The sequence below is a fragment of the Cuculus canorus genome, chromosome 21 (assembly GCF_017976375.1).
Source record: "Cuculus canorus isolate bCucCan1 chromosome 21, bCucCan1.pri, whole genome shotgun sequence".
NCBI classification, from domain to species: Eukaryota; Metazoa; Chordata; class Aves; order Cuculiformes; family Cuculidae; genus Cuculus; species Cuculus canorus.
Window position 1 is genome coordinate 625,922 of NC_071421.1, and position 13,750 is coordinate 639,671.

A 13,750-nucleotide genomic window follows, 5' to 3' on the forward strand; every position below is an offset into this window, starting at 1 on the left:
ACAGTGTCTCTGCTCCGGCCAGTGACAGCTCAGGCAGCAAAGACCTTAAAGCTACTGGACAAGACCTTGTTTTGAACCTGGGTGTGAGGTACTTTTGCAGGAGGCTCCTCCAGCTTTTACTGTGGTTCAATAAAGGGAGCCTCAGCCTTGCATGGATTTTTTGTGGTGCAGGAGAGGAGATGGACAGGCTGGGTGTTCCAGCCCTGTCTGAGATTTCTGGAGGAGGACAAGCCTTATATAAGCTTGGTGGAAAGGTGATGCAGCAATGCCAAGTCCTTCAGGCTAAGCAGAAAACCCGCATCCTCCAAGAGCCTGAATTCCCTATGGCTGCTGCCCCCCTGCAGTGTTGGTGGTGGGGTGGGAGAGGGTTGGCTGGGGCAGATGGGGAGGCTCGCAGAAAAGCATGAGCCCAATGAATGCCTGCCTCGCCGTGTCTTCCCAGTGATTGTCCCAGAGTCCATTTCACACCTGGCTGCTGGAAGAGATTTGGCGGGATCAGCCTCTCGCATTACCCCCTGGTAATGACAAAAGCAGACAGCAAAGCTTCAGCAAAGCTGGAATTATCGCTGGCTGAGTCATGTGAAATCTTCCAAGTTTTAAGTGTGGAAATCCAGCCTTTCCCTGGACTCCTCCTCCTTCTTAGGCCCCCCCCTTGCCACCCTCATTTTCCCTCCCCTCCTTGCACCTGAAATCTGCTCTGCGGCGGATCTGACAGAGTTTATGGTAATTAAGTGTTATTAAATCCCCTCCTCCTTCCTTTTTTTCCTCTAATGACACAGCTGTGGGGGAAAAAAAAATACCACTGTTTTTCTAAGTCAGGTCTCTGGCGTACGGCTTTGCTCCTCAGACCTTTGGCTCAGAGTATCAGACGGGAACTGGAACAGTTGGTGCACTCCTGCATCCCTGCGGGAAGTGACAGGAGCAGCAAGAGAGAGGACGAGGATTTGGGAATCCGGCCCATGGAGTGACTTGGCGGGAAGGGGACCTGGAAGGGAATTCTGCTGCTTCCAGTGGTGTCGTTCAGGCTTGGGAACCAGAGGTGGGAGTAGGCATGGCTTGGCTGTCTCGTTCAGCCTCCCTCTTTCAGGTCTGGTTTCCAAGTGTGCTGCACGGTACAGGCTGGGGACACGGCTCCTGAACCAGCGAGCTCAGAGCTCTGCACCTGTGATGACACAGGAAGCCTGTGGTCACCGAGATGCAGATGAATGGTGCTGGGGTAGAGATCGCTGGCAGCAGATACGGCTCTGACTTGCTATGCCAATGGAGGTTCCTTGCAGAGCTGAGTTGGAGGGCACTGAAGACCCCTTTTGCAGAGGAAGCCTTGGCAGCTGGTGGTGCAACCCTTTTTTGTTGAAACTTCGGGCAGCTCAGGCTCTTTTATTATTGTTATTAGCTCCTCCTACGTTTTGGGGAGGATGTGGCTTCATTATGACACATGAAGGTTGCATCCCCAAAATTTGAGCCCCTGAATACTTGCTTAATGAGTTTGGTGGCAGACAGCACTTGGCACTAACAGCTCCTTATTCTGGCCAGGGCAGAAGTGACCCAGTCCTGAAGGTACAGGTCTCTTGGACTGTACTTGTTTGCCACAGGTTTCTGATAGCATGCTTAGGGACCTTTCACGTGGGAAAGATCCACAGATCTCTTCCCAGCCAGATGTCCAGTTGCCCGTGTGTTGGTCACGGTGCTGATGCTGGTCTGTGCTCAGAGCCACCACCTTCAATGCAGAGCCAGCCTGTCAGCAGAGTCACCTGCCATGATCCCTGAGGGACTCTGTGCAGTGAGGTGGATGGAGGAGCAGGAATCTGGGGCACACGGTAGGGTGGTCTTGTCATTCGCTGAGCGCAGCGGTGGTCTTGTGACTGCAGTATGGGGAGAGCCCGTCCTACCCCCTCCCTTCCCTTCTGCCTGTTCAGATTGTTGCTGGGAGTTCCTCTCTGAGTAATGAAAAGGCTTTGCCTGTAGGGAAGATCCAAGATAAGGTAGTGTTAGAGCAGCCACTGCCAAGGCGGAGAATGGTAATTACTCTGAGTTCTGCTTACAGTAAACATAAAGCCTCTGTGGTTTTATCTCCCTGATTGTCAGACTGGGATCCCTCCTGCCCAGGGAGCAGGCAGGGCCTTCCTCAAAGCAGGAGGTCCAGGAAGATGGAGGTGCAGGCATGGTGGGTGCAGAGGGAGCACCTCAAGGTGCTCAACCGCGTGTACAGAACTGAAACAGCCTGCTTTTGTGTCTTTCCTCCAGAGCTGGGTGGGTGAGCTGTCACCACTGTCCGTTGTGTGGTTGTCAGCATCACCTGTGCTGGATGCGAATGTCTCGCGCATTATTGTGTCTTTGCTTGGAAAGGTGGGGGAAGGAGATGCGTGTCTGATCAGGTATTAGTTGGAAAAAAGAACGCCTGTGCCCCAAGATGAAAGGGTGAGAGCTTGGTGAACTCTTCCATCCTGCCTGTCCTCTTTGCCACCTTGAGGGTAGAGAGTAGGCTGGTAATTTTGTGTTGTTACAATCCTTATCACTTGGAGCGGGGGCAGATGTTTGTCAGTTTTTTGGATGCTGTGGCAATCGAAGCTGTAGAGTTTTCTCTTCTAAGCGTGCCCATGTTTGGAGGTTTAGCAAGTTGTAGGTGTGACTTGACTGCATGTAATGGTTGATCATGCAAAGAGAGCTGCATTTGGCAGCTTGGTACATCAAGTTCAGGGGGTGCACCATGAAGATGTGGGAAATAGTGCTAATGTCCCTCTACCCTTTTTCTCTTTGCATTGTCCTTGTACTTATGTGATTTGCTGCTGTATTTGTCTTCAATAAAAACCAAAATTTTCTGCTCTTCAGAAAACTCCCACACGCCTCTGCTTGAGGACTCGGTGACTCAGATGACCCCGGAGGAGCACTACAGACGCATGATGTCAGCACTTAATGAACATGGCACGTTTGAAGAGCAGCAGCAACAACGGCTCTACCAGCTGGCCAATAGCATGGCAGTGCCCAGCCATGGAGGTATGGGCTCTTAGCAGTGGGAGAAGAGGCTCACTTTGCCTTTTGCTATAAGTCTTGTAAGATGACTCTTAACCCCTGTGTGCTCATGAGGAGGATTTATCATAGGATCACTGAATGGTTTGGGTTGGAAGGGACCTTAAAGCCCATCCAGGTCCAACCCCCTGCCATGGGCAGAGACACCTCCCACTGGATCAAGGTGCTCCAAACCCCTTCTAGCCTGGCCTTGAACACCTCCAGGGATGGGGCAGCCACAACTTCCCTGGCTAAACTGTGCCAGAGCTTCACTACCCTCATCATGAAAAATTCCTACCTAATGTCCAATCTAAATCTTCCTTCTCTCTAATTTAAAGCTATTTTCCCTTATCGCATCACTCCATGCCCTTGTAAAAAGCCCGTTCCCGGTTTTCTTGTAGCCCTCTTCAGGTACTGGAAGCTGCTCTAAGGTCTTCCCAGAGCCTTCTCTTCTCCAGGTTGAACAACCCAAACTCTCTCAACCTGTCCTCCTAGCAGAAGTGCTCCAGCCCTCAAATCATCATCATGTTCGTGAATGTCATGAACATTCAGTGTTGCATGTTCATCATGCAATGAATACAGAGGGTGCCAAAGAGTTTCCTAGAGACTGTTTCTCCCACCATCTCAGTGGGGGCGTTTGCCCTCAACCATCTATAAATGCTGATGCCTTCTGTACCTGTCTGTGGGACATTTGTTTACAGGAATAGACTAGCTGCAACTTCACAACTGTTTTTTGGCAGTAGCAGGGTAGTCCTTTTCTTCCTTTGTTTCGTGTCAGTCTGTGATTTAAGTCTTATTTGGGTCACAGTGTGGAGCAAGGGGAATGAGTACTGGCATAATGTGATGCGGGGGCATGTGATGTAGACAGTGCCAGATACTCCTGCCAGTTAGTGATGTGATCTGAAACAGCCAGATGATGTTACAAGATTTAGTTAAGCATTGATAGTGCCAGGTTTAGGTTGCTGCACACAGACATAGTGTACATTGGTGTTAAAGACCTTTTATCTAATTCTCTCTAAAGAGAATTAGATGTCTTGTGATTTTATGGACAGCTAGAATATGCAGATGAGGCTAAGTGGCAGTGAAGACAGCTTAGTAGGCAGCTGCTGAAGTCCACAGGACAGGATTGTCCATGGTTTCATCTACTGAAAACAGTTGTTTGCATCATCAAGGGTTGATCTGGTCCTTCAGCGGCCAGAACCAGATCTGCTGAGAAGTGAAGGTATGGGTTGTTGAAAGAGAGAGAACTTCTTCCATACCCAGTGTATGCCCACTTGGTGAGGACTTCTTCAGAGAATTGTCTTAAGGACCCTGTAGGTCCTTCTAGCACTAAGAAATTGTCCCCAGGCTGTCCCAGGATGGTGTGGCCCTCTGAGGTGGAGCTGGGCGCTAGAGATAGCTGAGAGAGACCTCTCACTTCTTTATTTAATGCCTGTTGTGTGCACTGCCCGTCGTGCCTCTGTGCCTGCCTGTCTGCTTTTTCTAGGCTGTAGCAGCACAGGAGTGTTCCTGCACTGATTTCTGTGTTCAAGGGATGATGCTGCCATTATATTCCTTAAAAGGAGGCTGGTGCTTGTACGGTTGTGTTAATGCAAGGAGGGGAAAATCCCAAACCTGGTCTTGAAGCCTTGTCCTGGTACTGGAGTGGTGTCCTGAGAGGACATGGGTCCTGTGATACCAGGCTCTAACAGGTCTCATGTGAATTTGAAGGATTGCTGGTGGGTTTTGCCTGGGTGGAAGCTGGCTAAATCCTGCTCGGCTGCAGGCTCCTGCGCTGTGCCTAAAGGGGGCACCAGGCAGTTACGGGTTCCGCTTGGCAAGGTGCATGAGCCACAAGCATCCCTCCACCTGCCGTTGGGCGAACAAAGCCTGCGGGGTCTGGCTCGGCTTGGTCCAGAGTCCAGCAGTGCCTGGTACCCAAGTCCTGGTTGCACAAGTGAGGGGAAGGACTCAGCTGTCTGGAGCTGGTGAAGCCAGGGAGACAGAAAGGTGATGCTGTTCCAGTGTTGGAAGCAAAGGGTTGAAGCGTCACTGCAAATCACTGCTAGCAAGAATCTGTAGCCGCGTGTTGCTTGGAGGTGTGGAGGGCTGATAAGTACCTGTCTGGGTGATGGGAGCAGCATCTGCAAAGCATCCAGACAGAGCTGGAAGAGAATCTCTAGTCCAGAGTGTAAATCCCCAAGGCTCCTTGTTAAGTTAATGAAGGAGCTGTCTTCTTTTCCACTCTGATTTGATTGGCTTCTCTAGGGGCAAGAGGCGATTGCTTTCACTGTGGAGTAAGGATTTGCTGATCAGCAAAGGCGTGGCATAAACCGGCACTGAGACAGGGCATGTGCTTCTGTGGGTGGTGGTGAGCTGTCCTGGGCATCTACAGAGATGCAAACTCCTGCAAGCGAGGTACATATGCGTGGGGCAAAGCCACGCACCGAAGGGCTGGGGTTTCCACAGATGCGTGCGATGATGAGAGCACAGAACGCGAGAGGACAACGTATGTCTTGCACGAATAGGTAACGCAGGCAGACATGCAAATGCTGCATGGTCAACGATGACTTGCAGGTCTGTGCAAACCGTGTGGGATACAACAGAGCATTTTCTTGGCACAAAACTTGTCTGTGGACCAGTATGGTCGAAGTTCAGTCATGACAGCGCAGTTAACTGGGGCACCGGGTGGCTGCTTGACGTGCAGATGCAGACACGCAAACAGAACGTGTTCTGCGGAACAGCTGGCATCACCCCCTTCTCTCCATGGAGTGAGCAAAGAGGCTCATTACCTTAAAAGCTTGACGTAGCTTTTATGATTGTGATTAAACTGGCTCCTCAGCGTTCGCTAGGGGAGGGGTCACACCGAGGTTTTGGGGTGGGCAGAGAGAGAAGAGGAGTCTGCACGGACAGGCTCTCTCGTGTAACATTGACAAGACAAAACTTGGTGTGTTTTGGATTGTCTCCACACCGCAGGGCTCTGGTCGGGCTATAAATTATTAGTGCCAGTACAAAGCGCAGTTTATCTGCGGGCTCACATGGAGGCACCAATAACATTAATAATTTAAAAAATGTTAATAATTTAGAAATCTTTTTTTTTTTTTAATTGCTTTTCACCCCCTCCCCCCTCTCATCCACCCCCATTCTCCCAGTGGCATTCATCCCACATTCTGAATTCAGTCTGTCTCGATGCCTGGAACCTCCATCCGCCAGCGTCCCGCTGTCAATCAATGTGATTTCCCAACTGTCAGAGTGCAGGATTGTAAATAACAGATCCTCGGGGGGAGGGGGGGACGGGACAACGACTGTGCAAGGGGGTAGGGGCACAGGGGAAGGGGAGGATGGAGAGGGAGAGAGAGAAGAGAGGAGAGCTGGCTGTGCGTGTGGGGGTTTGTTGCGGTCATTCAGGATCAATGCAGCTTCTGGAACTGGCAGCACGCCAGACTTCTAAATTACAGGCGCTGTGGCAATAAGGAGTGACCTGGGTTTTTCAGATAATTAATTTATAAACATTGAAGGTGCACGGGCCCTGGCTCGGAGAATTCTAGAGGCTTTTTTATGCTATCCGATGGGGTTTGTTGTTTCGCTCTTTCTTACATACTTTTGTACTTCAAAATTGTACAGCATTTTAATCATAGATGATAGAATGGATTGGGTTGTGTGGGGCCTTAAAGCCCATCCAGTTTCACCCCCTTCCACAGGCAGAAACACCTCCCACTGGATCCAGTTGCTCCAAGCCCCATCCATCCTGGCCTGGAACCCCTCCAGGGATAGGGCAGCCACCACTGCTCTGGGCAACCTGGGCCAGGGCCTCCCTACCCTCATCATGAAGAATTTCTTCCTAATGTCTGATCTAAATCTTCACCTCTCCAATTTGAAGCCATTCCTCCTCGTCCTGTCACTCCGTGCCCTTGTAAAGAGCCCCTGCCCAGGGAAGTTGTGGATGCCCCATCCCTGGAAGTGTTCAAGGCCACGTGGGTTGGGGCCTTGAGCAACGTGGTCCAGTGGGAGATGTTAGAACTGGATGACCTTTAAGTTCCTTCCCAACCCAAACTGTTCTATGAGATGGGAAGCATATCCTCAACCAGGGTCATGCAGTGCTCTTAGGTTAACCTGACTTTATGAATCAGTTGTGGGGAAAGGAGTACGATGCTGCTGGATGTGAGGTGCTTTGAGATCTCTAAGCGAGCTGATCCTCATCATGGAGTGTTCACTGAGATAAATCTTCCACTCCTTTGCTCTCCAGCTGTGTTTTCATTTCCTTTTGCAGAGCAGCGCACGGTGAACATGTGAATGAGGTTCCTCTAAGCGTGCACCTTGCGTGTCTGTTTCCCATGTAGCACGTGAAGGGCAGCGGAGGTTTTGTTGTAGGGCATAAGCAAGCTGTGTATAGGGTGTTTTCAAATAGCTATGGGAGCTAAGGACCTCCTGATGCTGAACTGTGAGAGTAGCACTCTGGAAAAAGCCTCTTTTGGTACAGCTGGTATGGGCGTCCATGTCACCAGACCTTCTCATGGGTCTGTCCAGCTGTGTTCTTCCGTGAGAAGGAAATGGCATAGCAAGTTGGCTGTGCTTCATCGCCTGCTTTTCCTTGGGCTATGCTTTGATCCCCACTATTGTGTGCTTATGGTGTATCTGGCCTGCATTGTCCATCACAGGGCAACTTGTCTGTGTTGATGTCCACCGTGGAATGGGTGCTCCTTGGCTGAGAGGGTAGGGAAATGACCTCCCATCCACAGAATCACAGAATAGTTTAGGTTGGAAAAGACCTTTAAGATCATCAAGTCTAATTGTAAACCTAATGCTGCCAACTCCACCGCCAAACCATGCCCGAGTGCCACACCTGTACGTCTTTTAGATAGCTTCTTGTGGTGAGGGGCTCAAAACGGAACCCAGGGCTCAAGGGACAGCCTCATCAACGTTGAGTACAAGGGGACAGCTCTTACATTTCATTTGAAGCATCTGACCCCCTGCTTTTGGCAGTGGCAGGAGGTGCTGGGGCGGAGGGGGCGGCGGAGGGGCAGATGCTGGGGCAGGGGAGGCTTCGGAGGGGGAGATGCTGCCCCGCCGGGGGTCCTGGGTGCCGAGCCAGCTGGAATCGGCGGCGCTCAGCGAGGGTCCTGCGGGCAGGAGGAGGTGGCTGTTCTCTCGGGAGCTTCCCCGAGCTTCTCTCCCTCTGGGCACGGCTGGACTCGAGTGGGACCGGGAGAGGGGAGGGAAAAGCCTCTTTTTCCTTTTAGCCTCCCTCCTTCCTTCCCTCCCTCCTTCCCTCCCTCCAACAGGAAGGCAATTAAACAGCAATCCACCCCCTCCCGTAGTTGCACAATTTCCTCCGCTGCCAGGCTCCCGTGGCGGTGGAGGCGGATCCGGGGCAGAGCCCGGTGAGTGCCCGGGGACCGCGGGGTCCCCTCCTTCCCCCCCAGCTCCGCTCCGCGGCGGGGGACGGGGCGGGACGCGAGCGTTCCCTGCAGCAGCCCGTGTCCCCCGGGGGAGCCGGGAGGGACGGGACGCGACGGGATGGGACAGGAGCAGCCCCAGTTGCCAGGGAGGTCTGCAGGGAGGGACGGGATGGCGTGGAAGCAGCTCCAGCAGCCGCTGCCGTTGCCTGCAGGGAGCCGGGAGCAGCCCCTGTCGCCCGGGGGGCTGCGGGGAGGGACGAGATGGGACGGGACGGGATAGGAGCAGCTCCAGCAGCAGCATCTGTCGCCTGCAGGGAGCTGGGAGCAGCCCCTGGTGCATGGGGGGTGCGGGGAGGGACGGGATAGGATGGAGCAGGGTGGGAGCAGCCCTGGCAGCAGTCCCTGTCAGCCGCGGGGCTGCAGGAGGGAAGGGGTGGAAGCAGCCCCAATTGCCCGGGGGAGCAGCCCCAGCAACAGCCCGTGTTCCCCCCTGGGGAGCCGGGAGCACCCCTTGTCACCCGGAGAGCTGCGGGGAGGGACAGGATGGGACTGGAGCAGCTCCAGCAGCTCCTGTCGCCTGCAGGGAACCAGGAGCAGACCCTGTCACCTGGGGGCTGCGGGGAGGGACAGGACAGGAGCAGCCCCAGCCACACAGAGTCTGTGAGGAAGGACGGGACACGATGGAAGCAGCTCCCTGTCGCCCAGGGTCTGCGCGGAGGAACGGGACAGGACGGGAGCAGCCCCAGCAGCAGCCTCTGTTGCCTGGAGGGAGCCGGGAGCAGCCCCTGTGCCCGGGGGGCTGCGGGAGGGAAGGGATGGGAGCAGCCCTTGCGGCAGCCTCTGTCCCCCTTAGGGAGCCAGGAGCAGCCCCAGTCGCCTGGGGGCTGTGGGGAGGGACAAGACGGGATGGCAACAGCCCCCGCAGCAGCTTCAGCCACCCAGGGACTGCGGGGAGGAATGGGACAGGGTGGGAGCAGCCCCTCTCCCCTGGGGGGCTGCAGGGAGGGATGGGAGCAGCCCCAGGACCGGGTGGGCACAGCCCCCACAGCAGCCCTTGTCACATGGGGAGCTGCGGCTGCAGGTGGGAGAGCCAGTGCAGCCCCCGCAGTGGAGGGTGGGTGGGTGGTGGGTGCCTGTGTGGCTCTGGGGTGTCCAGATCAGGCAGCAGCCGCTCATCCCTTCCCTTCTTCCCAGATCTCCTCCGGGCACGGCAAGAGGTGGCAGCGGCGGCAGCAGCACGCAACCCTGGCGCGATGGAAGCACACATCCCCTCGGCCAGCAACTCTTCCAGCCAGCGGAGGAAGCAGGGTCTCCCCCAGCACAGGGACACCCACTTCCCCGAGAGGTACAGTGGCAAGGGATGGGGAAGGGCTGGCGGTGTCTCTCCCCAGCCTCAGGGTGGGCTTTGCTCTGGTACTGTGGGAGGATCTGGGAGGAGTCAACTTTGGGATTGGGGTGCACCAGTCTGGAAAGGTGTCTGCAAGGATCTGGGAGGGGTGGGCAGGCTTGGTTTGCCCCTATCATGCATTAACGTTTCCCTTGAGCATTACGCTGGTGCCAGAGTGTGGTGGTGTGTGTGTGCATGCTGGGATGTCTGCACTCGAAGAGGGGAGATCTGTGCTTGGTGGCTGCTGGGAACAGTCCCACTCCTGCCTTGGCCTTCCAGCATGGATAGAATCATAGAGTGGTTTGAGTGGAAGGAAACTCAAAAGCCCATCCAGTTCCAATCCTCCTGCTGTGGGCAGGGACACCTCCCCATGGCTCAGGGGCTCCAAGCCCCATCCAGCGTGGCCTTGAACCCCTCCAGGGATGGGGCAGCCACAACTGCTCTGGGCAACCTGGACCAGGGCCTCCCCACGCTCACGAGAAAACATTTCTTCCTAAGATCTCATCTCAATCTCCCCTCTTTCATCTTGAATCCCTTCTCTGCACTCCCTTAGGTGCTACACTTTAACCTGTTCTTAGGCACAGAGCAGGTTAAGAAGTTCGCCTTTTCTAGCATCACAGGTTAGTGAGAGAGAACAAATGCTCTAGGACGAAATAGAAACAGAAGAAATTTTGTTTCTTAAGGAAGGAGGAGGCACAGCTTCCCTTGACTACTGATAGGAGCGCTGAAAAGCTGATTTTTCCCTCTCTTGCCCGCCCTCCCCCCCCCCCCCCCCCCCCCCCCCCCCCCCCCCCCCCGGAAATTCTAGCTCATTTATCTTGCTCTGTGCCACAAGCCATTCCCTCTGCAATCAAGAACTTCAGAAGGAAATTAAATTAAAGCTGCGTGCGTTTCTGACAAGGATAGCAAAGGTGGGAGGAGGGCCTGGCAGCCACAGGGATGCAGAGGCTCTGGGTATCGTGAGACAAGTCGTGGAAGGCTCTAGGATTTGGACTTTCTTTGCTTTCATCTTGGGGTGGGGGCAGGCTTCAATATTATTTCTGTAGTGTGCACGCGTGTGTGTTGGGGTCAGAGTTGTTCCACCTCCATTTATAGCCTTGTCTGGTTTTCCTTCTTTCTGATCAACGGGTTTGCAATGCGTAGGGGCTGCGCAGACCTGGAAAACCTTTCTCCTACAGGATGTACTTTGGCTAACCCACCTAATAAAATCCAACCCAGTCCACCCGGATTGTAAGGCAGACCTGCAAGGAATGCAGAGAGAGATGAGTTTCAGTGCAGCCAGGCATCGGGAACGTTTCTTCAGCTATGTGTGGCCTGGAGAAGTGCCAGGCCAGCCGGAGGCCTGGCTAGAAAGGCATGTACGGAAGGGTGGAGGTTCTTAAGGGGAGGTGCTGCGTATAGGAGGGGCAAATTGAAAGCGAATTTGATGAGTACAGAATCCAGAGGTACTTCCCACTGCCAGACAGGTGGTGTAGCTCATGAAGCTGGGCTAGGCTGGGAAGCGGTAAATCCTTTGGGAAGAGGGTGTTATCTAGCAGTTTAAGCAGAGAACTGGAGTTAGGGCTGGTGTTCCTCCTCGGTTATGGGAGGGAGAGAGAAGTTTCTTGCTAGCTTGGGACAGACTGAAGTCCAGGAGTTACAGTTGGAAAAGACTGCTGCTTTTTATCTCGATTCAGTTCTCCAGGCAGCCCGACAATTAGTTGTGTTGACATAAGTGAAAGGGAAATCCTGGCAAGGTGAGGTGGGGGAAGAAAAAAAAAAAGAAAGAAGTATCTGTAGGACCTTGGGTCAAGTTCGCAAGAGTTGTTCTGTGTCTCAGTTTCCCTTGCTGCGTGGTTACAGGGGTTAATGTTTTGAAAGCAAATTGTTCTTAATGTTTGGGAAGGCCTTTGAGCACCTCAGTTCAACAAGCTGTATAGTGTGGCATGTTGTGTGGAGCAAGGATATTTGCACCCTCTTACAGAGGTCTAGTTGTTTGTCTGTAAGCAAGACCAGCTCCTGGCTGTGTTGGTGGGAGTGAAACAAAGAAGCTATCTTTTTCTCTGTGCTGCATGCTCTGTAGTCTTGTTTCTGTCCGTGAGCTTGCAGGCTGAAACAAGGCTTGTAGGACATTATCAGCCCCAGTGATATTTTCCAACGCTGCTCCTACCTTGGCCTGTACATATGGGACCTGCTGACCTGCTCTAAATGCCTGGGCAGTGCAGTTCTCAAAGGAGTTTTGGGACAAACCATGTGAAACATCACTGTGGTGGACCTGGCTGGGCATGTCCCATGCTTTCTTCTTCCATCATTCCAAGGCGTGGCAGCCTGGACCGCCTGTTTTCTCAGCAGCCATCTCTTTCCACAGGGAATGTATGAGAAGCCCTGTGCCTGCCCTTGGCCAGGCTCTCAGGTGTGATAATCCTCGCTTAGCGGAGATGGGAAGTCCTGCTGGGAAACCACAGCTCTGTCCCGTAGTCATAGCTTAGTAAGTCTGCTTGGTATTGGTTCACGTGATTGTTATTTCTTCCCAGAGGTCAGCAGCCACCTGAGTGTCACTGAGGGTTGGCATGTACCTCTCTGTTCCCACTCAGAAGTGGCCTGGATGGAGTTGTCACATCCAAACTGGTTCTTGCTCCTTCGCCAAAACACCATGGGCGGGTTTGGCATGCCAGGAGAAGCCGTGGCCACTTACTGTGAAGTGCCGTATGGGTTAATTTCTCCCCATCCTCTGTCGCTCTGTTGCTGTTAGCCTTGGGTTTTGTACTTCGCTGCCATGGTCTTTGTCAACAGGGTAAATCAAAGCAGCCTCTGTGCACCTTTATTATGAAGGTATAGAAATTTTAAAAGGTTCAGGCAGACACTGACAGAGGAGAAGGCAACGGAGGAAGCTGGCTCATGTTCATAAGCAAACTGTAGGTAGATTTATAGCATCTCTTTTCCCTAGAGCAGAAGTAATAACACACGATGTACGGGCATGTGAACTGTTTGGCATGATGTTAAAACTCCATTTCAGCTTCCTGTTGAGAGACCTGGAGGGATTGGGTCAGCGCTCAAGCGCAGCAGCTTTGTGGGCAAGAAGAATCAGCCACTTCAGATCTTGGTCTTCACGTCTGGCGAGGGGGAAACCCCATTGTGGTGACCCGGTTTGTTTTATCAGGGCAGCGCTGCTGTTTTGGCAGAGGTGGGAATGGGGAGACCTTTGCCAGCTGGTGGGAACTACAGGTACAGTTTTCCAGTTTCTAGGTGCGAAGAGGTGAGTGATGAGTCTGATACAGGGAACATTTCGGAAGATAGGTGTGTTCAGACATTCATCAGCTGGTTAGCATCTGTCTCTGTTGGTCAGAAACAGGCTGGTGGGTTTAATGATGCTGAGCAGAAGGCAGGCGGGTGGGTGCTGGCTCTGAAGGGGATGTACACAGGCACACTGAACATGAATTAGCCTGGACCAGGTTCCAGGGTCCTTAACAGAGTAGTTGTCCCTTCATCTCATGGCTCCAGCTTCCTCATCTGTTGAGGAGGCTTAATAAAACTGGTACGTCTGGTCAGAAGTAGACTCAAGCTGCAAGCTTGAGAATCCATTTGGTTTCACAGTTCTGGTTTCCTAGATCCTTCTCTGTTTGATTCAGGCTTGGATTATAGAGCGCTATGCCCTGGTGGTTTGTTTGAATAGGCTGTTGAGTTCCATGTTATAAAAAGACTTGGAAGAGGAAAGGGTAAAACTAAAAGGTGCCAGTGTAATTACTCCAGCCTGGAGTAATTCCCTTCTCCACGCGGCTGTGTCTCCTGCAGAAGTGGCAGGTGGCTGCGCCATGCAGAGACAGAGTGGCTTGGATCCTGCTCTTTGGATCTTGTCTCCCAACTCTGTTGACAATGTACTTGGTTTTGCTGGGGTCGTTTAGCCTTGCGTATTCGTACCCAAGGCGCTCATCTTCTGGCAGACGTGGCAGAACTTGCATCTTGACCTGCTGGTTGTACCCTGGGCTTTGGAGTGAGCAGA

The 13,750-nt window shown here is 53.1% G+C and overlaps 1 protein-coding gene across 8 annotated transcripts in view; it reads left to right on the forward strand.

Moving 5' to 3' along the window:
* SAMD11 (sterile alpha motif domain containing 11) overlaps positions 1 to 13,750 on the forward strand; it is a 233,663-nt gene that overhangs the window by 196,867 nt on the left and 23,046 nt on the right. For all 8 annotated transcript variants that reach the window (XM_054085465.1, XM_054085468.1, XM_054085467.1 and 5 more), the window contains 2 exons: positions 2,830 to 2,994; positions 9,579 to 9,729. In XM_054085465.1, coding sequence (XP_053941440.1) covers positions 2,830 to 2,994; positions 9,579 to 9,729 — 316 coding nt within the window. The remainder of the gene's footprint in view (positions 1 to 2,829; positions 2,995 to 9,578; positions 9,730 to 13,750) is intronic.